Here is a 26,447-nt window from a genome sequence, read left to right as displayed (position 1 = left end):
GTTCGGTGTTATCATATATGTGATATTATGTTCAGAAATGCCTCGTAAATACTATTTTACTACTAAATGAATAATCGAGTAGAAAGAATGTGATGTCGCCCTCTTGTGGCCGTTTTCCAAACTGCTTGTGGCCTCTTCCTGTTTGAACAGAAAGGGTGGGACTGGCGGAAGCAGCATCAGACGGTGCTAAAAACTCTCGCAGAGCAGTTGAATTGCTCATTTATCACCCAACATGCCGGTAAGTGGAGTCTTTTTTCTACCGGTGAAGCCAAACCTTCATAGTGAATGTTAATTATAGAAAATATTCCGAGGACCGCCGAGTTAGCATCGGTGGCTAGCAGGGTTAGCATTCGCTGATAAATGAAATGGCGTGCCATTGCTGAAGTTAAAGGCTCTCTCTGCTTATCTCTGCACAGTTTAGTCGTAGAACAGATGCGACTTGTCGAGAAGATGCTGAGTTGAATGTCAATAGCTGTGTTGAACCTCTCTTGTCAGGCGTACCACTCAACCATGCAGGAGGAGAACACCAGAACAGTGGGCAACATGGCTTTACTCCCCCTGAAAACTCAGTTTAAGGGACCGGCAAGAGGAGACGGTTAGTACCCTTTTAGCTCAGCCTTAACAACGTTAACTCGCGTCTTTTGCACACTTCCTTTGATGACACGTAACGACATGCTAGCCATTTCCTGTTTCTGGATTTTACTTCCGGCCTACAATTAAACCATAAAAAGTAGAATGTTCTTCCTGATCTGTTAGGAGTTTGGCAGAATTTAGAATTTAACACGGTCCAAAACAAAAACCTGATTATTATAATTATTATTATTACTATTATTATTATTACTACTAGTATCAGTAGAGTTACCCTTTAGGGTGATTTAAATCTACTCATTAAAACGAGTAATTAAACTCATTAAAACGGGTAATTTTAGTATTTTTTCTCAAAGAATAATATATTTTGCATATGTATTAGAATAATTTTAAAACCTAAAACAAATACATATTTTTGTCATATGTAACATTTTAACACGTTTTTCCTGCATTTTTGTTTGTTTCATGTTTGTCTTTCGCTGTGATATTTCAGTCATAAATATAAACATTTTTGCATGCTTTTGAATGAGGAAATGTGTTGAAACTTTTTACTGGTCGGTCTACTGTTGTATTTTTGGAACTATATGTCGCATCAGCCAAAAATGCACAGTGAAGAAAAAAAAAAAACATACATAAGTCGCATTTTTGTGGGGAAATTTTATTTTATAAAATCAGAGACCAAGAACAGACATTTCCAACAGAACAGACGTAACGTGAACAGGTGGTATGTAAACGTAACATATTAGCAGTTGTATAGCCTAAACAACATAACATAACTAGTTTACTTGCAGCTTGTAATCTGCAGAATATGATTTTCTTTTGGGGGCATTTGTGTTCCGTCTTCCTCAGTTGTCTTTATAAATTATACATTTTCAGTGGTACAGGAGTGATATGAGTAACAGGCACTGGCACACAAGCCTAAGGCGCCCTCTCGTGGTGTCTGTGTGAAAAAAACAAACATAATATAAGTCGCTCCGGGGTATAAGTCACAGGACCAGCCAAACCATGAAAACAATGCGCGACTAATAGTCTGGAAAATGCATATATACAGTCATTCCTCGCCACATTGCCGTTTGAATTTCGGGGCTTCACTCTTATCACAGTTTTTCAAAAATATATTAGCAAAAAAAAAAGTATATTTAAGCAAATTGTATGTATTTTCATGATTTTTGCCTAAATTAAGCATTTTCAAGCAAAAATGGCTAAATGAACTAAAACACAAATACAAGGCATTAAGAAGATGCAAATGTAGTATTCTACGCTGGTCACTAGGTGTCAGTAATGATAAGCACCAGACTTGGCCGCCGCAACAACAGGCTTTTATTGCAGGTTTGAATGATCCGACAACAGGCACAATAGTTACAATATAATAATCATATTCATAACGGGTTACTGTAGTGGCTGTTCTCCAGCTAAACCCAAATCTGAACCATCGTTGTCGTTCCCGTCCTCCATACAGGACACATTTACTGCGACACACGCAAGCACAAGTTTTATTTATGTGTTAAATGGCTTATTTTCTCTGATTAAATCTATTATATTAGGTAATACGAGTGTAAAGGTGACTATAGGGGTGTTATTTCATGTCTATAGGGCTCTAATAATGTTAAAATGTGTACTTAGTAGACAGGTTTTCTATGCTTTAACTCCGAAAATATTCCATTTATAAATAAGGAATCCTACCTTTTGGAAATTCACCTATCACGGTCAGGTTCGGAACCAATTAACAGCAATAAACGAGGGATTACTGTATACAGTGTATGTCCCAGCAGATCAAGGTTTTTTTTTTAATGTTGTTTCCTTGGTTCCTGAAGAAATCGTGTATCAGGATGAAACTTCACATGTCGCTCTTAAGGTCCCAGGTGACAGCTGTCCACGTACACGCTTGTATTGAAGGGGGTAAACGTAAAGCCTTGGTGGAGGTCTGCATACTCTGAGTGCTGTCGCAGCGCAGTCTACTTCTGTAATCGTCAGACACTCGGATTCTACTTTTAGCTAAGCTCCTTCCTCATAAATTTGTGGTTTTGCTGTAGTACATCAATGTAATGTGTCAGATGAGTTGGAGAAGTAAGACATGTTTTTTGGGTTTTTTTTTCCCCCTTGCAGGCATCGATTCGGACATAATTGACGAGGCTATCTACTACTTCAAGGCCAATGTTTTCTTTAAGAACTATGAGATCAAGGTAAGACGTTGCCCTAGCAGTTTGCACATATCCTCAACTGACTACCTGCCTTAATGTGTTGTGTGTGTGTGTGTGTGTGTGTAAAACTAGCTGTGCACTGCATTCCTTTACAAGTCCCTGCTTGCTCCCTCGAATTGCTCAAATGCTGTAGTGCAGCCTGTCGTGGTGCAGAAACATCTGACACTGCACTGTGCATCATAAAATGTGTTTGTGTGTGTGTCTTTCAGAACGAGGCAGACAGGACACTGATATACGTCACACTCTACATTTCCGAGTGTCTAAAGAAGCTGCAAAAGGTAAATGACAGCGCATGTTTTGGGGGTTGGATTAGAGATTATTATGGATTAGAGTCTTTCCCCTGTGGAAATAATGCAGTAGAAATAGTCCAATTCGGGGTCAAACCGGTGCCGTCGCAATTACCTTTAACTTGTTGTAAGTCACATTTTAAAGTAAACATAAACTGCATAATAACAGAAAAGAAAAATAAATTGTGCACTTAGTTCAAGGTGATTGAACTTTCTAGGTTCCAAGAGATATACAGTAGTATTAGTAGTCCCTCACCTCTTCAAATTTTGCGGCTTCACTATCAGGGTTTTTCCAAAATCCATTCATAAATACTGCTATTTTGTCCTTGAGTACGGCCTGTTATTAGTCAAAAAAATAGGCCTACTTAAGCAAATTGTAGGTATTTTTGCTTAAATTGAGCATTTTCAAGCATAAAAATGGCAAAATGAACTAAAATACAAATGAGACAAGACTCATTCCAAGACGTTTTGATGATGTGTAGTATTCTACACTGGTCACTAGGTGTCAGTAATGTTAATGTAAAGTTAGGTGAGACACACAAACGCCAGGCTGTATCGCCGGAACAACAGGCTTTTATTGCTGGTTTGAATGATCTCACAGGGACAAGCTAAGCTAAAAATCAACTCTGAACCCTCGACATCACTTCCGGGAACCCCGGTCATGTATGTAGGGCTCTAATAATGTTTTATATATCTAATTTCATTTTACCAGCAACCCCATTCTATGATTTTAATAGGAACACATTTAAATTAATCAGTCGTCTTACTTACTAATCTTTTTGACAAAATTCCACAGTTTTACTCCTGAATTGAATATGCAAAACAAAGTTATTTTTCTAAATTGGTCACATTGTGTGTAGCCTCCGCTTACACATTTAAAAAATCAAATTCTTTGTCTTTAAACATGCTGCACCGTGCTAAAATGTATGATTTGAATGTAATACATTTAAAATTCAGTCGATATGATGAGTATGTGACATCAGTCACCTTCACTCTGCATGTTTGTCTTTGCAGTGCAGCTCCAGGGGTCAAGGGGAGAAGGAGATGTACACGCTGGGCATCACAAACTTCCCCATTCCAGGAGAGCCCGGCTTCCCGCTCAACGCCATGTACGCCAAGCCGGCTAACAAGCAGGAGGAAGGTGAGCGTGACATCATTAAATACGTAAGTATTCATAAAGTACAAGTCCAGCGACACCGGTTCAGTCGTCTCGGCACTAAATTGGTGGTGTTTTTTTTTTTTTTATGCTCCCTCGCTAAAGATGCATAACAAGCAATGACTCGGGAGATGGAGCGGGTCGTCCAATAACTCCACTGTGGAGTGAATGAATAATGAAAAATGCCATACAAACCCAATCGATTATTTTTATCATCATCATCATCATCATGATTAGTGGTACAAGACAGGGCATCCCATACAATTGAACAAAAGCACGTGATAAATAATGACGTCCTGCAACCTTGTCCAGATACGATGAGGTTGTACCTCCAGCAGATCAGACAGGAGACTGGCTTGAGGCTATGTGACCGCGTGTTCGACCCCCAGACAGACAAACCCAGCAAGGTTAGTCCTCTTCACACAGAAACACGCACTCTTCCACACAGACACACAACATGAAATTTGATGTGCATGACAAGCAATAGTCTCTTTACCTAAATTGCATATTGTAGTTGACTTGTATTTTATAATATAATAATTGTATTCTACGGGGTTCCATAGGGTGTTGTTGCCTGAAAAATATTTTTTATGTGTGGAGGACAAGTCAGTTTTCTCAGGAATGTACTGTCGTCCCTCGCTACACTGCGTTTCGAACATTGCCGCCTCACTCTACGGCGGTTTTTCAAACATTACTGGCAGTAATTAATTAATGATCACTGTTTTGTGGTTGACTACGGCCTCGTATTAGTCAAAAATATGACTATTTAAGCAAATTGTACTTATTTTTTGGCCAAATTAAGCATTGTCAAGCATAAAAATGGCTAAATGCACTAAAATACAAATACGGTACCACAACTTGTGAGTATAGTATTCTACATTGGTCCCTCGGTGTCAGTAATTGTTCAATGAGATCACCACAGAAGCACCAGACTTGAACAACAAGCTTTTATTGCAGGGATAAATGATCTCACCACAGACACAATTAGGCCTGTCACAATAACAAATTATCGTTGATAATCGATATTGCTTCATGTCCAAAAATCTGAACTATCCTTTTAAGGATGGCTTGTTTCACCTGCATTCAGCGCTCCTTTGACCTCACGTTGTCTTCACAGCAAAATCTTCCAAATGCAATCACCGCCCCTCAAATCATCTCCAGGCCTTTTATGTTGTATTGGTAGACCTAAAAGGAACTGCATACACCCGCCTACGAAATGGCCTTTGAGTCACTTGTCCAGTTACTTTTGGTCCCTTTTTAAAATGGGGTGGCACATGTTAAGGAGCTGAAAGTCTAAAACTCTATTCAATTTGAATGTGGATAAGAGAGCCTGCACTTTCAATGTCCACTATATAACTGGAATATATTTCATTGAACAGGTAAAAAACTAAACTTTTGTCGGTGTCCAAATACATACAGTATGTACCTAACTCTATATGTTGTAATATAAAAGTCACAGTCCCAGCCAAACAATGGAAAAAGATAGTGCGAGTTATCGTAAAATATGATATACAATAACTTGGCGGCTTCATTTTTGTGATCTCCACAAAACACGTAAAATATTTTCGTAAAATACCGAGTCAGCCAAGTTATTGAAACTGAATTTGTCACTTCCAAAACTTGGCCACAATTGTAATCCTTGTAATTTAGCACATCTATTTCCATTACTGTACTGTATGTGTCATGCCTTGCACTGACTGTGTCCAAGAATCCCTGTAAATAGATTTCATCATTCTGTGACCAATGCATTGTCTGGTTTAGTGTAAAAGTTGCACACATGCTGGACATTTCTTGACCAGACATTTGTTTCTTGCAGTGGTGGATGTGTTTTGTCAAGAAGCAGTTCATGAACAAGAGCCTGTCTGCTCCAGGGCAGTAAACAGTCAGCAAGATGGACGCTTATTTCTAAAGGTCCGGGAGGTTGGATCTGTTTTTTTTTTCTTTTTTTTGGTGGTGCAATTTTATATTCCTGCGTTCACAAGGATGTCTCCTTGCTTTTCTGTGGACGTCGTTCTAATTGAGCTGGTGCTTAATTCAATAAAGCAGTTACGGATCTGGGACAATCATGTGGTTTTTACTGTGCATGTTATGTAACACGACACGCGCTATCCTTAAATTTGCCTCAATAGTGCGCTGAGGGAAAAGCGCCATGTATAAATAATGTTGCCAGATTTCTATACATTTCTTTTGTGATAGGTAACGGAAAAGAGCAAAGGATAAAGCAAAACTTGCACGTGTAACTTCATCTAGATGTCATTCTATGTATAACTCGTTTCATTTCAACATTTGGAGCTGATGCACAAAAAAAATGCATTGAAAACATAATATTGAGCCATCATTTACTTTATTCCTCACACATGCAGAAAATGTCCTCTTCAAAGTACGACACGGCTACCCCGCCTTGTAGATGCATCTCCCCTGCATGGATGGCCTTTCCTTTAATCTGATACACCCTGTTTTTTTCCTCCCACTAACAAGCCCTCAGTTATTTTTTAATTTATTTATTGAGGCACTGTAGGCTGTATGGCTCAGTGTGGCAGAATTAACCCCCCCAAATCATCCTAACTGGTTCCCCTTCCAAAAATAAATAGGTTTATATAAAGTAACTGGTTAGAAAAGGGAGCAGGGATGATAATCCGACGTATGTACCTGGACTTGTAGCATCTTAAACCTGAAAACAAGTGTCTGTCACTGATGGGTCAGTAGTGGACTCTGTTCTACCTCACGGCTGAGCTTGTTATTCAATCCCCAAACGGAAACGTAAAGAAACACCATGACGACAAGTAATGGCGCGTGCTTGTGTCAAGTTGCACTTACATTGCAAAAAATTAAATAAAATAAATCAGTCAAACGCCATCTCTTGACTTTTTCGCACACAACGTGCAACCTTTTTCTTAAAAACGCCCTTTGGATCGTCACGCCACTCCTTCTGCAAGGGAAACATCATGGCAGTTAGTTCAACCGGGGCCAAAAACTCATGAAACGTTGCGACTCCGACGCAAACTCACGGCTGCGTCGACGTTGGCGGGGGAGTCTCCATTGGGGTCTGCCAACATGGAGATGACGCTGATCATGATGGTCTCCACAGTGTGGATTGGCAGCCAGCGCTCTTCTGGTTTCTCATAGCCAAACTTGTCCTCTCCGGGTTCGTGCAGGATAGAGATGCATACGTCGCCGTTTTTTGCAACTGGCCCCAAAAAACAACAAACAAAAGATTACTAGCGAGTTTATACAGCTTTGGATTTTTGTATTTTTTAAGTGTATGCGTCTTTTCTTCTTTTTTTTTTTTTTTTTGCGATACCAGGGATGATTAGGTGTGATACCAGGGATTGGGGTATCGGTAATGGCAAAGAAGAAAATGTACTGAGAGCCATAGAAACAGAAATGGAACTTGTTGTGATCCTGTTTTAGCTCCTTGGGTCGAGTGTGTGACATGCAATTCTCCACCGAAACACAAGGGGCAGTGTTTTCCAAAGCATCAATTCAGGGAGAAACAATGGCACTCGTCTTCTATTTAAGATCAGGGGTGTCCAAAGTGTGGCTGTTTTTTCATTGGCCATGCAAGAAAACGTAAAAAAAAAACAAAAAAAAAACAGACAAATTAGTCATTTTACAAGAATAAAGTACAAATATTAAGAGAAAAAAAGTTATAATCTAACAAGAAAAAGTCCAAATTTTACAAGTATGAGGAAAAATAATGGAATTTTAGTAGCATTAAATTGAAATTAAGGAAAAAAGATTTTTTGTCATATGACAAAGAAAAACGAGGAATAAAGTTGCAATTTTTGCACATGACAAATTATATTTGCAAGACAGAAAAACATGCTTTTTACTGCCTAGATTTCAAAGGAAACTATTTTGTTGAACTGCAGTAAGCTTGCAAATTCTAGTGTAAGAACAACTATTTTGAAGGAATAATTGCACATAGAGCTATTTGAGGCTTTGTCGGCGTCACGAGATTGTATTTTTATGAACAATTTGCATTTTTAAAGCTTTCCAGAGGAATTGCAAGTACAGCGTGTCTGATGGTGTACATAGTCTTGCCTTTGCAATGTATTGAAAGCTGTGTTCTGTACACTCGTCCAACAATAACAAAACATACATTTGATATTTAACGGTCGGTTAGCTGGCTGGCTAAGAACTTAACTGGCGGTTAGGGGTTAACCAGTGGTTAAAATAACCGAGTTTTGAACAACCAGGTCCTGGTGACCATGACGACGTATCGTCTGATGTAGCGGCTGACTTCTTTTTACACTTGTTGAGCAGCTAAGAAGAATAAAAAGAACAATCTAATTGAAAAATGACCAGTGCAGGGTTTTATGGTAGCCTGCAGCATATGTGAATGTTTTAAAACGTTACCAATATTGATCATTTGATCGAATGGATCAAGTTTAACCTCAGAGTGGTTACAAATACAAACCGTTTGGATGCCAGATTTCAGTGACAAACTTCATTTTGGGAGGCCTTAAAGGATAATCCCGGGGAAAGGATAAAGTGGCTTTGAAGAACCCTCCTTCGCTGCAAATTGCAAACATATCAGAAGTTATCAAATGATGAGAGAACGTAAGCGTCATTTCTTTCCAAGTCAAGTGTCAATAGCGGAGCATAGGTAACTTGCAATAGCGTGTCTTGGGGTCCGATGACGACCACTTCCCACTGAAAGATGTCATTGTCATCCACAAGACCCGCGGAGAAGCCTTCCACGGGGTTCTTGTTCAACTCTGAAATATAACATCCATATTTTTAAGTACAGTGACTTTGAAATGGACTGCATTGCTTACTGCCATGTACACAACAGCTGAATGAATGCAAGTGACGGCAGCATCAAGTGAACGCAGGCGTTCAGTGATTGAGCAACAAGCTAAGATGGTTTGCCAACTTTATTTGTTACTCGCCGTTAAACAAGACTTCATTTCATCTAACGTAGTCATCTGATGCAGTAGCACCGCCAGCTAACTTACCTGCTAATTGTTTACGTAGCAACAACGCGGACTGTTCCGTCATTTTTTTCAATAACACGTTTCCGACTGACTATTTTAATTAAATTTATCTCAATCACTGTCAGACCGAAGACCCTGATAAAGAAAACATTTGACATCAAAAGCAGGTAACGACGTCCACGTTTCTCAGTTCTCTTATGACGCCGACCACACGAGTTGGGGGGGACTCACAGGAAGTTGGGGGTGATTACATGACTATTGCCCTCATTTTAACCTGTCAGGAAAATCTCGCTGCTTGTATGTTTAAAAAAAATCAGCAAGAAACACCAGTTTAATGGCTAATTAAGGTAAAACAAATACTTATGGAAGTATAAAAAGGTATTAAGGTGCGAAAAGCTTAAAATACACGGCAACGGAGCTGTACAAAACAACCTGTAAGACAATACATAAGCCATAGCACATAGCGACTGCTTTGTGGCTACACTTGCCTTGTATGGCAAAGTGAGTCAAGGCAGAGCCGTCACAATTTATAATGTTCAATGTATTTTGTGTAACGCAATCATATATATATATATATATATATATATATATCTTTTTGTTGCCTATAAGCGTAACTTTTAAAAATGAAACACAACGAACAACAATAAAAGAATCAGAATCAGCTTTATTGGCCAAGTATGCTTACACAAACAAGGAATTCGACTTCGGTCTCACTGCACATATACAAAGACACTTAAGAACTAAATATATAATTAAAAACTAAGATGAAGATGTGCAAGAATATCTTTCTATCCTGCTTGAACATGTATGGATTATATCTCTGTAAAACATTACAGGTGCCAGTGCAGTAGACCTCTCTAAACTGCACGGTTCATTTTTTTTCTTTACACATTATTGGGTTATTTAGCACCGCTTTGTCTCTGCTACAGTAATTCCTCACGTGAATGATTTCCCCTAGGCTTCGTATTGATCCTTGCAAGGAAAAGCCGTTGGATAAGGAAGTTGTTGTAATTCATCACATATTGAATCCCCTTTAAATAAATAGTATTCATATCCTCCTTTTTCCATTTTCTTTTTACAGATATCACACCTCCCCAAAGGCCCGGCAGACAGGCATTTACTACTCTCAATAAATACATTTCATTTTCTTTTAGGCATCTGTTCTCAAGTAAGTAGTCGATCATAAGTTTTAACATAACATACTCTCTGCTTCCTAACAAGCGAGCTCGCCGAGATGACAACCTCTTGACTTTGCAGGGAACTTCTCGGCTCCTTCATCTCGCTCACCTCCGAGCTTCCTTCGCTTGTTTGTTTTCTTCCCCCCGCAGGCGTCCAATCAAGAATGCATAGAAAAGGCAAACATTCTAATAAAATACACAGTATATCAGAAAACGTGTTACTTGCTCCCTAGGAGTGATCTCTTGCCATCAGCTGCATTTAATCTCATGCAAATACTCCTTTTGCAGCCCTGCATTGACTTTTTGTCGTGACGTGAGCGATTCATGCTTTGGTGTCAATCCGACGGAGTTCTCCCAACAGTTAACAAGCTTCCCGTTGACCTCGATGCAAGTGCTTTTCGTCTGACTACTGTTGCAGTCTTTCACTGTGTGTCATAAATAATAACGTGCTGGAAAAGAAGCATGTGACATCATCATAGTGTTCCTGCAAGGTTTAGGTTGAGTAAGAAATCCATTTGTCAACGTTTATCACTGATTTATCAGGATTATGTAAGAAAGGGCGGGGAGAGCGGGCAGGAAAGCGGGAGCTGTCGACATAGCAACCAAAAGATTATTATACGTTTATTTAGAGACACGGTTACGAGGCCTTTCACTTGGAACAAGCACATCGTTTCCTCGTAGTTATCTCGCATTCAGACACGTCGTTTCATCACGAGTCACCGTCCTGTTTCTTGTCTGAGACGCTGAGCCACTGAGCCAAGGCTGGCTGAAACCGCATCAGACCATTACACTGACCGCTCTCTCTCCAGCGCTGGCATTACAATCTCTTGTATTCACTACATATAGAATAAATTGCTAAACTTACTTTTTGACTCAGATAATTATAAGAATTCAAGAACCCGGATGCTGGAGCCTATCCTAGCTGACTTTGGAGGAGAGGCGGTGTACACCCTGGACTGGTCGCCGGGCAATCGTAGGAATGTTTAATGTAACATTTTCAGTTTGTTAACTGTTAAACAAGTGTAAAAAGTAGTTAACCATTTTCAAAAGACAACCCCTTCAATACTGGCCATTTTAGAGCATTTTGAGTGATTTTCTAAGGCATTCAGAATATTGTGTTCTATGGCTGTATAAACGTGGAACCTACCAAAAGAAAGATGAGACTCCCGTCTTTCATCAGAAAAAAAAGTGTGTTTCTACCTTTTTTTGTTCTTTAGTAATCAGCAGTATAAGTTTCAGGAAAATATCAGTTCTCGACTAAAACAGTGATAAAAACAGCTTTTTGTGAAGATACATTTCAAGCATAACTTTCACTTTGGCACAGATTTTTTGCTTTTGTGACAGCTCAAATATCTAAACAACTATACCAACATAAACAACACAAAAAAGGGTTGTTTTACATCAAAATATCTATTTACAAATAGAACACCATGAACTATTTACAATTTTCACATTTGGAACTCAGCTGTGTGTGTGCACGCGTGTGCGCGCGTGCGTTAAAATTTCCCTACGATGCGTAACCTTCTGCACGCTACACTCCTCCACGCTCTTTACATGCAAATCATCTATGCGGAGCTCTTATCAAATGCACTTCTGCCACCTTGTGGCCGTTTTTATGGCTTAAAACTGCTTTAAAGGTGACCACCATTAGTGTGCAGTTGCGTCACCACCTCTTTTTGCCTCTGGCGCACAAAAACATAGAAGACATATAAATACGTCTTTGGGATCGGGCGTTTGGAAAAATGTATAAAAATGTCTAAATACGTCTTTGGTTTTGAATGAGTTCATTTGTTCCAGAATTCCCGACTCTCACTTTAATGTACACCAACCGGATCAGTTTTTCCCATAAGAATGTAAATCCAATTAATCCGTTCCAGGAAGCCAAAAATGTGAACAAAACACGTTCTCATAATTTGACATGCAAAAACCAATTCCAAATGCATATAAATGATGATTGAAAGCTATAAATCAACATTTACGGTTACTTTTACCTTCCCTGAAGACGTGATGGTTGCCAAAGACACAATGTGGGAGCAACATCAACACATACACCACCTTTATGTTTTGCCATGAGTTGTTTCTTGAATTCAGTAGTGTTTCTCACCCAAAATCTCTCCTTTTCTTTTGATCACGGCTGCAAAATAACCCAGAATGGAGCCAAAGGAAGTTATAAGTGCCAGGATTCTGATAAAGAAGGTGAGAAACAATCCTGACATAAATAAATACCTCATGGCAAAACAGGAAGGTGGTATCCGTATTTTGAGTGATCACTGCATGTTGATATTGTCTGTGTGAATGCTATCAAATAACCTAATCGGGAGCATCTTTATTGGTGTTCTGAGGGCAAAACCTTACATTATTATTATTCCTTGGACAGAAAACAGGAAATGAGAATTTGCCATGAAAGAAAAGGTTAGGCCCCTTTAAAGGTTGCATCAAAGGTCACTGACTGTTGTTCATTTGTACCCCGCCATTAATCATCATTGGTTTCATGTTGAACAATTTGTGATTTTGAGTTTCTTATCCTATAAATTTGGTGTGTGCGGGTGGAATAAAACATAATGTTGGCGTCAACCCAGTATACCCATCAAGTTTTAAGTCCCATTGTTGATTCTTTTGTCATGCTAAATATTATTAGTTTTGTCCAATTGCTAAAAAAAAAAAAAAAACAATTTTGCAAACTACGCTCATTTTATCAAAAAGTAATTTACAAAATTTACATACAGCGTGATGACAATCAGACTTTTGTGCCAAACAGCACACACGCCATTCATGTTACCAGATTTGTGTCTGACCAACAACATGAAGAAGCACTATCATCTTTATTATGCTTTGCTATAATACTCAAATAATTACAATTGTAGAAAATTCCCTCGCAATGTCGCGGTTCCATTATCGCTCCCTCGCTATTTTGTGTTTTTTCAGAAAATGATTCATGAATGATTGCTGTTTGCTGGTAGACTCTGGTCTATTATTAGTCACAACATATTGAAATACAAGTGACACGTAGTATTCTGGTCACTAGGTCGCAGTGATGACACAAAACATTGAGACATTACCTTACATTACATTATCTTAACACTGCATGGGGTCATGAAGTCAGCTATGGCATGTCCGACATGATAGAGTGAAAAAATGCCTCCTCCCACACTGTGTGGAAGTGGTAAGTTTTGGGGTTTTTAAGTTTCAAAGAAATACATTTGAGGCTAGCTGGTTAGCTTGCTAGCTAGCAGGCGTCTCAAGTCCCTGCAGCATAAGAGTTGCGCAATGTGCTGTAAACTATGAAAATAATAGCGTAAAGATGACTGTAGGGGAGTTATTTCATGTCTACAGGGCTCTAATAATGTTAAAAACCGTATATAGAAAGTCATAAACAGGTTTTCGATGCTCTAACTGGGAAAACTGCGGCCCGCGGGCTACACTGGGCCCGCCAAGCGTCCTAATTCGGCCCACGTATTTATACATACAAATCAGAAGGTGGCGCCAAACGATTTCTTGCCAAGGGAATCTGAGTGTTTCTTCCCGTCAGTCACACACATAGACTTGAAATGGTGATTCATGAATTAGAGTCATCAAACTACCAAGCATCCAAGAAGTATGACATCCTTTGTAGTTATCTGTTTTTTTAAGGTGCGGCTGAAAATGACTGGAACGAGCCGATAAGCCGCCGACATGGCGCTTCGTCATCGCTACAGTGAACGTGCGGTGCGATTTGCTCGTGGGAATATCAAGGCGTTATAAAAAGTGTCAATGTGATCCACAGCCTGCAACCTCCCGCTCCTCCCTAAATCAATAGGAATTTGAACGGAGTGCATCTCAGTGTTAAGGCTGATGGAGAAGTGGAGAGAGAGAAAAGCCCCCAAAGCAAATCAATTCATGACCTTTTTTGTTTCGGTTTTTGCCTTTTTTTTTGTTTTTTTTTTTGCATGACGTGGCGAGTCGAGCGACTGTACGAGTCCCGAGTTTAGCTTGGCTGTTATTGTGCAGCCAATAAAAATAAAGACGTCCGCGCACCTTTACGAATGTTGAAACCCTGCAACGATTTTCATCTCATAGTCATTTTGTTCAACTTGAATTAGCAACATGTGTTTGATTGTATGATGTAGCGCAAACGACATTTGAAAGTACACGCAGAGGTATGTGAAGTTGCTCATGATACTTCAGTTGGAGCAACTTCCATCCTGTGAAGCTAACAAAGAAATATGGAGAGGTTGCCTACAGCCACAGCTGTTGATGCCAGTGTTTTTTGCTTTGCCCCAAATTAGAGACCCCGGCGGTGACTTGCTTTGGTGGACCACACGGCCGGCGGCGTGAGGCATTAACTGGAGCATTTATCCCATTTATACCATGTACACTTCACCGCTGTAGGGGGCGCTCTAGAGCAGGGTTTCTCTCCTGGTGGGTCGGGAAAACAGGGCATTTATTTAGTCATTATTTTATAATATTATTGTTAATGTGCTTTGCACATATAATTGAGTGTACTTTTTAAAGTGTTTTATTGAAAAAGATGACATTCATGTGTTTTGAAGTCTATTTGTAAATACAAATACATTTTAAGCTTGCCTTTATCTATATAAAATTCCCCTTAATGACCACGGGAAAACAGGAAAAACGTCGTGTTCGACCAAGAAGAAAAATTGCTAATTTGCGGAAATAAGCTTGTAATATTATGAGAATAAAATCATGTCATTGTCGTAGCAGAGAATTTAAATATTAAAGAAAAAAATTTTGTTTTTTTTTTAAAGTCGCAATGTCATGAAAAATAAACAAAAATGAAAAGTGATGTGGGATGAAAAGTGGAAATTATGAGATGAAAAGTCAGATTTATGGGATAAGAAGTCATATTTATGAAATTGAAAAGTGGAAATTATGATGTGAAAAGTCATAATTATGACACAAAAAGTTGAAATTGTGAGATAAAAAGTCATAATGATGTGATAAAATGTACCTCATCATTTGGACTTTTTATCTCATCATTCTGACTTTTCATCTCATAATTTCCTATTTTTATCTCACAATTATGAATTTATCTGATAATTATGACTTTATCTCATAAATGTTACTTTATATCTCATAATTAATACGTTCTTATCCCATAAATCAGGCTTTTCATCTCATAATTCTGACTTATGACTAATTCTCAAAGGAAGTCATATTATGAGATAAAATGTGCCTCCTCATTTTGACTTTTTATCTCACAATTTTGACTTTTTGTTTCATAATTATGACTTTTCATGTCATAATTTCCACGTTTTAATTTCATAAATATGACTTTTTATCCCATAATTTCCCATTTTTATCTCATCATTATGACTTTATCTCATAAAAAGTCATAATGATGAGATAAAAAGTACCTCATCATTTCTGACTTTTTATCTCATCATTATGACTTTTGACCCCATAATTATGACTTTCCTATCTCATCATTTCTACTTTTTATATCATAATTTTGAATTTTTCTCTCATAATTTCAACATTTGATCTCATAAAAATGACTTGCCACCGGGGTGTTTTTTTTTTCCTTTCAGTGGCGGAAGCGTTCTTCCTTGCAAAGCTGAAGTGCAGCTTTTTCAAGAAATAGATGCAACTTCTCAGCATATCACGTGTTCCTTCACCAAACATCAAAGTGGCCCTTGCGTCCTGTCATTATTCACTATGTGGCCCATGTGGCTGGGAAACGGTTGCACACCCCCTCCGCCAGACTAAAGCATTACTCGTAAAATAAATGAACTCCAAGTCAATGCGTTGCATCTTTTAATCTAAAATGATCATCCAAGACGAAGCCCTAATTAAGCTTAATTGCATTTCAGCCAAGACTGGTATATTTTTAATTCAATGATGAAGGAAAGTGGACCTCCCTTATCACGTGCAAAAAGTGTAATCATTGCATCTTGCCGATGAAGACAGGAGGATATCAACTCTACACCGCAGAGAGATTAATTGCAGTCGTTGGCTGCTTTAACACAGCACACTAATGAATCAGGACGGCGGGATATTGGAGTTGAGTATCAAGCCAATTAGAACGAGTGGCACAAATACAGGGAAGGGGTGTTGTCGGCACCACATAATAAATCGGAGCTAAAACTATTCTTAAAGTGTTGATTGTACCATGAATAAAATGTAAATGTTAATCTTCTGTTTGCATTTCTACCCTGATCAACTGTTTTCGCCTTTTTAATGCATTCATTTGAATTGATTCTGTAAACACAAGGCGAATTTGAATTCTCCAGCGTGTCCTGCAGGGTACACCGCATTCAATAGGTGGCAGCGTGTCACAGATTTTGAACGGAAAGCCACTCAGGCCAAGACTCTAAACATGGCTGCTGAGCATTTCTATACATTTGCGCCAGTCTAACACACAGGAGGGACAACTACTGCAGCGCTTTTCATTATCCCTGAAAAGTAAACATGTGAGATAAGAACATCACTTTCTGTGTCCAACATAATCTCGAGGGAGGCTGCGGCAGCAAACCTGCGCTGTTCATTTTCTCACCGTCAGGATGCAGACTCTCCAAACCAACAAAGATACGTACACATCTGCAGTTTCATGATGACGCACCAGCGGTATCCAAAACGCGGCCCCGGGACCATTTTCGGCCATCGACTGTTTTTTTATTGGCCCGTGGCACATTCTAAAAACATAATTTAGCAAGAAAATTTAAAAAAAACTGAAAAATCTGCAGTAGTTTTACAAGAATAAAGTAAAAATATTAAGAGAAAAAGAAGTTGTAATCTAACGAGAAAAAGTCTTAATTTATGAGAATAATGTTGTAATATTATGAGCAAAAACGAGGTCATTTTAATAGCATAAAGTCGAAATATTAAAGAAAAAAATGTAATAAAAAAAAGATGAAAAACAAACAAAACAAATAATGTTGTGATTTTTTGGAAAATTAGGTGTCGGAAAAAGTTATAATGTTCCAGAATAAAGTCAAAATATTTTAGGAATAAAGTCATGATCACGAGAAGACAATTTAGAAGAAGAAAGTTGAACTAGTTGGGGAAAAACACAATAAAAACGACAACTGAAATGGGAAAAAAAACTGTTGTAATTTTGCAAGAATAAAGTAAAAATAGTAAGAGAAAAAAGTTGTCATCCAACAAGAAAATTTGGAATTTTACGACAATAACGTCGTAATGTTATGAGGAAAAATAACACAATTTTAGTAGCATAAAGCTGAGATATTAAAGAAAAATACGGTCTTTTTTTAAAAGCCATAATATGAAAAACAAACAAAACAGTGAATAAAGTTGTAATTTTTGGAAAATTTGGTTGCGGAAAAAGTTATCATGTTACGGAAATAAAGTCAAAATATTTAGGGAGTAAAGTCATAATTGTGAGAAGACAACTTAGAAGAAGAAAGTTGAAATACTGTAGTTGGAAAATCAAAAAAATAAAATGGAAAAAAAAAAACTGTCGTAATGCAAGAATAAAGTAATAAAATTAAGAGAAAAAATTTTTAACTTTTCAACAATAAAGATTTTTTTTTTTAATTCATAAAATGAAAAACAAACAAAACAGTGAATAAAGTTGCAATTTTGGAAAATTAGGTTGCAGAAAAAGTTATAATGTTCCAGAATAAAGTCAAAATATTTTGGGAATAAAGTCATAATTAGGAGAAGACAATTTAGAAGAAGAAAGTTGAACTATTTGGAGAAAAAAACAATAAAAACAACAACTGAAATGGGAAAAAAACTGTCATAATTTTGCAAGAATAAAGTAAAAATAGTAAGAGAAAAAAGTTGTCATCTAACAAGAAAAGTTGTAATTTTACTACAATAACGTAATATTATGAGGAAAAATAACGTCATTGTAGTAGCAGAGAGTTGAAATATTAAAGAATTTTTTTTTTAATAGTTTAATATTATGAAAAAAAAAAATTAGAATAACATTTGGAAAATTAGGTTGAGGAAAAATGAATAACATTATAGGAGTAAAGTCAAAATATGATGGGAATGCTACAAAAAGAACATTTATGAAGATTATTTCAGAAGACAGTTGAAATATTTGGAAAAAAATAAAAATAAATCAACAGCAAAAATGGGAAAACAAAGACGGAAGTTCAGACTGATAATATTTTCAGTATGTGGCCCTCGCTGAAAAAAGTTTGGGCACCCCTGTGACACATTGTCATGATGTGCGTGCTTTTCTGTCATTGTCTCGTTTTGGCAAAATGATATCACTGCAGAAATGAAACACGTTTAAGCAGCCATCATTTTAATAATTGGAAAAAGCTCACATCTGATGAGGTTTTTTTTTTCTACATCTGATGTTCTGTTTGATCGGCCTGTCTAACCCCGTATTTTCCCATTGATATGCCCTCATTTAAATAATGGACTATTAAACCCCCCGGGGGGGTACAGCGCAACTCCCCTGCCAGGCTGATTACATCCTGCTTTGATTTAAATTCACTCACCCGCCCCTCCCCGCATAAACATCACTGGAGTTCCAGGATCTGTCCGGAAATGAGCGTGGCCGGTCCAAAATGATGAACAAATACTGTAGCTGGTAAATCACTTCGATTCTTGTCGCTATACAAAGAACAGGCCTCACGTCAGCATCTAACCGCTATTTACATCACAACAACGCACCATTTGAAGACAACACACTGAGATACTGCCTGTTATTAGATGTGTTGTGTTAGCAATAACGTAATGGTCGTGTTTAATTAAGACAGCCGCTCCTCGTTTATAGCGGTTAATCGCTTCCAGACATGAATGAATTTTTGCGATATCGGATTCGGTGTTAATAAATGAAATGTTTTTATATTGTGCCTTGATTATTATGTTATTATTGTGCCTGTTGTGAGATCATTCAAACCTGCAGTAAAAACCTGTTGTTTCGGCTATCAACTCTGGTGCTTGTGTGTCTTACTGACATTACAGTATCATTACTGACACCCAGTGACCGGTGTGGAAGACTACATATCATCACAACATCTTTGAATGCGTATTGTAAATGCCTTATATTTGTATGTGACTTAATTTAGTCCTTTCTGTGCTTAAAAATGCTTAATTTAGGCAAAAATATGTACATTTTGCTTGAATATGTGTATTTTTTTTACTAATAATAGGCCATACTCAACCACGAAACAGCATGATTTGTTCATTCATTAGCAAGAAAAATAGGAAGGGCCAAGCTGGGATTGGCCGAAAAGTACACAGATAAGCCCCGTACTCTTTTGGAAAATTCCAGCTTGGTCTCCGTACTCTTTTTGCTAATGAGTGGTTAATTTGCATCGTACGGAATGACGTCCTGTGGGAGGTGGGGTACAGCGGAGTATTCTGGTCACTAGGCGTGAGTAATGTTACATCGATGAGACAATACCTTAGATTAGATTACATTAGCTCTGCATGTAGTCAGCCACGGCATGTCTGATACAGTGAAAAAAAAGTTGTCCTCCCACTCCGTGTGGAAGTGGTAGGCTTTTGGCTTTTGTACTTTGTCCTTCTGCCCCACACTGTTTGAAACACTTTTCAAACGGCAGCTTTTCAAACGGCAGACGTCTCTTACTGTACGTCCCTGCAGTGATCCCGTAGCATGCGCAATGTTGCAATGTGGTGTAATAGAAGAACGATAGCAGTGTAACGGTGACTATCGGGGTGTTATTTCATGTCTACAGGGCTCCGTTTGTTAACATTGAATCCTACATTGCGGAAATTCACTCATCAGGGTCGGGTCTGGAACCAATAAACCGTGATAAACGAGGGATGACTGTATTTACAAGCAACCATTCACACTCACATTCACACCTATGGGAAATTTAGAATCTCCAGCAAACCTAACATGCTTGTTTTTAGACATGCAAACGTCACACAGGGATGCCCAAACGGAGATTCCAACGTGCTAACCGCTCGTCCACCATGCCGCCATGGAACAATTTATTTTATTTTTTTACTTCCGCGTAGCCCTTCTTTCTATATGAGGAAATGGTAAATCCTGATAGATCACATGACTCACAAGTCACTCACAGTCCACGTTCATATCCTACCCTAAGGAGTCCTGTTTGATGTTTAATTCCGAATGAAGGAAACGTCTCTATAAAACATAGATGTGCCTTTTGAGGGCTATTTCAGTCCAGCTCGACGCATTGTGTCTGCGTCATTTTAGAGTTAAAACCTCCCTGAACATTGTAAAATAAAATATGGCCCCCTCAGGCTTGGCACCAGAAATAGATGCCCTTGTTGTCATCTCAAGCAGTGGCCGGTCATGAATGTGAGCCATTCCGTGTTTATTAGTGTTCCAGTTTATGCGTGCACATAAAAGGCTACAACAACATTGATCGGAAAGATTTCAGGATGAAAACACGATTGGCCTGGTTAATGCAACATGTTACCCAGCTCATCCATGCGGACGGAAGGACTGAGAGCCGGCGAGAGAGGCTTAGATTGAAAGGTCCAGCTCTTTGAAACATGCGTTTGCTTACAGGAAGTGTTGTTACGTGGTCGAACATCCGGGTTTAGCCCTTGAGATCCTGAAGTTCATGTTTTTCTGTCTTCTTCTTCTCTCCTTCCACTGTTTTGGCTCAAATAATCCCCGCTAATGATCGGGAAGGTGAAATAAGGTATTGTTAAAGTTGCTGCAGGTTTCATAAGAGATCTTTTTCAATGGGTATTAATCATTCCACGACGTCCTATTTTGCTCAGTGCCCAAGTATTCAGTGAACGCTCTAAATAGCTGCCTGCTCCAAAGCAATCCATGGAAATTAATTTACCGTTTTGGAGCGCACACACGGGCAATTTTCAAGTACAATCGAGACTCAGGAAGCTGAAATAAGATTATTGATCATCTTTGTCTGAGACGTTGAATTTTAGGTTATTACTCGACAACATGATGAGCACAGGTGTTGCAATCAGAACAAGGGTTAGCTTAATCACATTTAGGCTCTCGCGCCAACACGCCTTGGCACTCGACATATTCTCGAGGTCTGCACAAATCTGATGAAAGAAATCACACGTTTTACATTTTCATTTGCCACCTTCTGCTCGCCTGGTTTTTGCCATCTCTCGCCTGACTTTTCTCTTTTTTTTTGAAGATGTTCAATCTGGGCAGTCTTTGTGTATTAGTTTGGCCGTTTGCATGGCCTACATTTAACGCAACGCAGAATATGCAAAGCCAAGGAATATTCTTGCACCGTGCATGGCGGGCCAGTAGTTGGCAGTGTAACAGTCCTCATAATGATTGCTGGTTTTTTGTAATGAATTCAGAACACACCATGCAAGAGCCCCCACACGTGTTACACTGCTGCATTTGTGCTGTTGGTGCGCAGAGCGCTATTTATATTTGATAACACTCGCTTGCTGCGACAGGGTGGCGACGGATTGAAGCCGTCATCATTTCTGAAAAACAGCGGTTCGGCCGTCTATATGAATACGACAAGCTGGCGTTTTTTTCAGATTTTTCCACTCTTTCCAAAAATACCGTTTCATGGCACCCAGAATGCCTTTTCCGTGTGAGTGTGAGGCTGAAACGATAAAATACTTTGCCGTTTTGACCTGAAACCGTGCGGATAGCCCCTCTGCAGCCTACTAGTCCCGCCGCGAAAAGGCTGTCCAAATTGGGAAGTCCGTGAAGGCTCCTCCAAATGCGGGCCAACGAACGTGTCCTCCTTCTCCACTGACTGGAAGTCTGCATCCAGAACATCCTTTGTAGCCCATCATATTCCAACATTCCCTGCGCTACTATTGTAAAAAAATAAAATCAAATTGCGGCGGGAAGCAGTAGTCCAGTGACAGAGCGATTTAAATTAGTTTAAATGCAATAATTGCGTTGACACTCATGACAACATTCAACAACAGTTGGATTCAAGAAGGTATAGCCTAAAAAAGGGAAGTTTTAATGCATACTTAAATGCAGCAAATTGTACTTCCGCCTTTATAGTTACAAAGTGAGTGATAACAATATCCACTTATTGTTTTTTTGTCTTTCTGTTTATTTACACGCATAAAAAAGACGTTCCGGTGATTTTCGGAGTGTCCCTGAATGCATCTCGCAGTCGTGTAGTGACAATGAGGAAGTGTTGCCCCGACGACGGAGGGACTGAAGACGCGTTTGTGAGTTGGAAATACATTTATGTTGTTGGAATTGCACCGCTGTTGATGTGTGCGGGTTAGATTAAAGTTATAAAAGAGCGTCAGACACTGTGTGACTCTGTGGGCAACTACACTGTGCTGCCGTCTGTCGCCATAACAGTGAGATGTGGCTTGCCATAAGGCGTATGCGTTAATTAGGCTAAAAAAAATGTAACGTCATTAATGAAATAAATTAGTTACCGCCGTTAACACGCTATTTTTGACAGCCCTAATTTGAATATGTCGATATAATATAATTACTAAGACACAGCTATCTTTTGAAATAACCCAACATTTAGTACTACTTATCTTAGGGAGTAAAGAACAAACCAAGAAATTCATTTGTTGCAGAGGTGAACATGTTGGCTGGAGGTAAGACACTCATAAATAAAGGCATAGAAATATGAACAGGAAAATGGATAAAGTAACACATTAAGTGATTGTGTCTATCCTGATGTGGTCTTTGTATTGACGTGATCTTGTTTTTGTCATGCTTTTGTGTTTGTTGAACAGTCATTGATTAAATGGGCCTGGGTGGGAAAGTAACCCACCCCAAAAAATTGGGACAATTTAAAAATAAAAATACAAAGTATTGGAAGCGAAGGGTGTGGAAGGGAAGCCCACAGCAGCTACTTGGCCCTGATATTGTCCACATGCACAGGGCCTTGGGGCAAAGACCATCTATTGCCCCTCTTATGCAGACTGCCTCCATCCCCAATGAGGACATACCGGGGCCAAGTAGCAGCACCGCAGAACCGCTGGAGCCACCCACAAAAAGAAGAAGGGATTGTGAGGGAGCATTACTCGCCCTCCTGAAAGAGGGAGGCAGAGTTTTGTGTTCCTTATTTTTTATGTACTTATTGTCACTTCCTGTTCTGGACTTTTATTTTGCACGGTGTGTTTCCTGCCGAGTGTAGTGTCCAGCCTCTTCACCTTCGTGGAAGTGTGTGCAGCTGGTGGCAGTCATAATCAGGTGGGTTCATAAGCAGTTGAGTTCATTGCCTTGGTTGTCACCTGTCAACGTTCTTCCTACCTGTTGCTACTTTCCACGACTACCGGTTGTGTTTTCACAGAGCCTTTTCCTCGGTCGCCTGTTGTCGCCTGTTACATGCACAACTTGAGTACCTGCACCTGCTGGAGTTATTAAAGACTTTTACGTGGTACGCTGCCTGAGTCTCTGCATACCGGCGGTCTAGCATTTGACAGCTCCACCACAAATCACAACATTTATTATTCACACATTCTTATTTTGTTATACTACAAAATACAGTATACGTGTCATTATAAAAATGATATCTGATCTCCATTTGTCATTTCCAACTTAAATTATGCAGTTAATGTCAGTCCTCATTGAAAGGGTACACAAAAATAATAAAAATATATGTCAACTAAAATATTAGCAGGATCTCATGACAGTGCTGCTGGGGTGGATGGGGTTCCAACAATAAAGGCCTGGTGTCTTTGGCTGGTAGTACGACATCATCTTGTGTAGTGTCAAAGGTGTGTTGGGTGCTTGTTTCCACTGGCCACCCCGTTCTCCATCATATGGGTTTGTAGGGATGACGCAATTGAAGGCTCCTATGTCTGAGATATTTTTAAAAACAATCCAAGACAGAATTGTTTCCAACACCAGCCATTTAATTACAGAGCATGTTTCTGTATTATACTTGCCAACAATAGTCGTGATCACAGGGCACCTACGCAGACAGCCGGTCCCTCCTCAGAGCATCGCCGGCGGCCTCCAAATCCATCTCCCCCTCCTCCTCTGGCATGTCATCATCCGAGGCCATGAGGTCATCTGCACTCAGGCAGATGTTGTGCAGGATGGCTCATGCTGTCATGACCAACAAGCAGAAACTAATGTTGTTTACATAACCAATTACTATCATTAACTCATTCAATCCCAGCCCATCCATCCATCTTCTATGCTGCTTATCCTCACAGGGGTCGCGGGTATGCCGGGGCCTATCCCAGCTGACTTCGGGCGAGAGGCGGGGTACACCCTGGATCGGTTGCCAGCCAATTGCGGGGCACATATAGAAAAACAACCATTCACTCTCACATTCATACCTATGGACAATTTAGAGTCGGCAGTTAACCTAACATGCATGTTTTTCTAATGTGGGAGGAAAACCCACGCGCGCACGTGGAGAACATGCAAACTTCACACAGACAGACAGCTCAAATATCTAAACTATACCACCACATAAAAAACACAAAAAACGGGCTTACATCATTGTTTTACATGAAAATAATGTATTCACAAATGTAACACCATGACCTGTTTACAGTTTTCACATTTGGAACTGAAGTATGTGTGTGCATGCGTGCGCACGTGTGCATGTGTTAAAATTTCCCTACAATGCGTAACCTTCTGCATGTTACACTCCACGCTCTATCACTTCCTCCTTCCTGTCATGTGTGATTTGTCCCTTAACAGGATCCCTGCCGAGCTCTTATCAGATGCACTTCTGCCACCTTGTGACTGTTGTTATGGCTTAAAAGTGCTCTGAAGTGAAATGCATTAGTGGAGATTTGCATCATCATCTTTTTTTTTTACCTCTCGTGTAAAAAAATCGCAAAAGACGTATAAATACATTGTTGGGATCGGGCGTTTGGGATTATAAAAACGTATAAATACGTCTTTGGTACTGAATGAGTTTATGTGTATTATATTGTGGTTGTACTGTAGTTAGCCTTTGTGCATGACATTAAAACTCTTAATGGCGATTGAAACTGAGTGTTACAATCTTTACAGTGTGACTGTACTATAAATTTGACTTATCTGAGGTGTGGTGCACCTCAGCGCTTGCAGGAAGATGGCTCTAAACCTGCTCTTCATCATACCAAAGGCACACTCGATGATGGAGCGTGCCCTTGAATGATGCTGATTAAAGCGATGGGCTTCTACACCTTGCCTTGGCTGCTTGTATGGAGTGATGAGGGGGAGTGGGCATTGGAGGCATGGGTATCCGCCGTCTGCAAGGGTGAAATGCCCAGGAGGAGGGTAGATGCCCTGTGTGCACAGTGGGCTGTGTCAAAGTGCCCTGGAGTCATGCACCGACTACGGCCAGCCCATGTACGGTTGATGAAGAGGCCCTGTTGGTCAGAAACTGCCTGCAGGATAATTTATGCAAACAGTTTCCTGTTTTTGTAGCACTGACCATCAGGGCCGCTTGGTGTCTTGACTCTGACATGGCAGCTATCAATTGCTTCACAGGCTTTTAGGAAAGACCTGTGTCTTACCAGCCTTGCAAACACACAATTTCCTGGGTGAAGGTCTTATTACTTTTGGGGAAGTAGATTACTTTGTGTCAAATTGCCACTACTTCCTCAGTAACTCTGTGGACAATGTAGTGGACAGTGGAGCGAGGCATTCCAAACACTTTCGACACTACCCTGTATGATGCTCCACTTGCCAGCCAAAATAAGAACACCAGAGTCTGTATTGTGCCCCCCTGGCGGAGATGAACCCACAACACTATCAGAGACTTGTGACTTGTGACTTGTGTCACGAACCTCTACAGTTGTTTAGCAGCCTTCTATCAATCTTCCGTTGGTGACGACGGGTCGCCTCTTCCTCTAACGCACTCCAAAGTAATACAAAATGGATAACCATTTCTTGGTCCATAATTTTGTCTTTCTCCTGAATGTTTGCGGTCTGGAGTGGCACTCAACTCAAATGTTACTCTTTCACACAGATAATTCTGCAAAATTGGTGCATGCAACAGTTTATTCTCTCGTGTGTTTTTACACAGACGTCATCGAAGCGGGACATTGCGCAATGAGGTTAGCGTCTGGTGTGATATATATAATGCTTTCGGGCAGCAACAATCAACACAATAGGTGGCAGAAGTGAGTCTTGGTTGGTAAACTTCACAATGGTATCTTGGCTTTCCGTTATGCCCTTTCACACATCTTGCACTCTGATAGAAACTGGCAAATTCACAGGTTAGATTCCCATTCATATCGGTGCAGGTGTAAATGTTACTGCTTTAATAGGCAGTGTGAAAGGGTCTAAGGGT

General features: G+C 39.5%; 2 protein-coding genes across 2 annotated transcripts; one reads left to right on the top strand and one right to left on the bottom strand.

The window, feature by feature from the left end:
- Positions 1-93: 93 nt before the first annotated feature.
- Positions 94-6,295, top strand: arpc3 (actin related protein 2/3 complex, subunit 3). Its single transcript, XM_054757404.1, has 7 exons — positions 94-238; positions 496-595; positions 2,695-2,771; positions 2,999-3,067; positions 4,091-4,217; positions 4,545-4,639; positions 6,049-6,295. Exons 1-7 carry the CDS (start codon positions 233-235, stop codon positions 6,109-6,111), a joined length of 537 nt encoding a protein of 178 aa, XP_054613379.1. The 5' UTR covers positions 94-232; the 3' UTR covers positions 6,112-6,295.
- Positions 5,170-9,403, bottom strand: LOC129170155 (ubiquitin-conjugating enzyme E2 G1-like). Its single transcript, XM_054757405.1, has 5 exons — positions 9,194-9,403; positions 8,851-8,953; positions 8,653-8,750; positions 7,241-7,419; positions 5,170-7,161 (listed from the first exon to the last, which is right to left on the bottom strand). Exons 1-5 carry the CDS (start codon positions 9,234-9,236, stop codon positions 7,075-7,077), a joined length of 510 nt encoding a protein of 169 aa, XP_054613380.1. The 5' UTR covers positions 9,237-9,403; the 3' UTR covers positions 5,170-7,074.
- Between the last annotated feature and the right edge of the window lie 17,044 nt (positions 9,404-26,447).

Source organism: Dunckerocampus dactyliophorus, chromosome 17, assembly GCF_027744805.1.
Source record: "Dunckerocampus dactyliophorus isolate RoL2022-P2 chromosome 17, RoL_Ddac_1.1, whole genome shotgun sequence".
Taxonomy (NCBI): domain Eukaryota; kingdom Metazoa; phylum Chordata; class Actinopteri; order Syngnathiformes; family Syngnathidae; genus Dunckerocampus; species Dunckerocampus dactyliophorus.
This window is presented reverse-complemented; position numbering and strand designations above follow the sequence as displayed.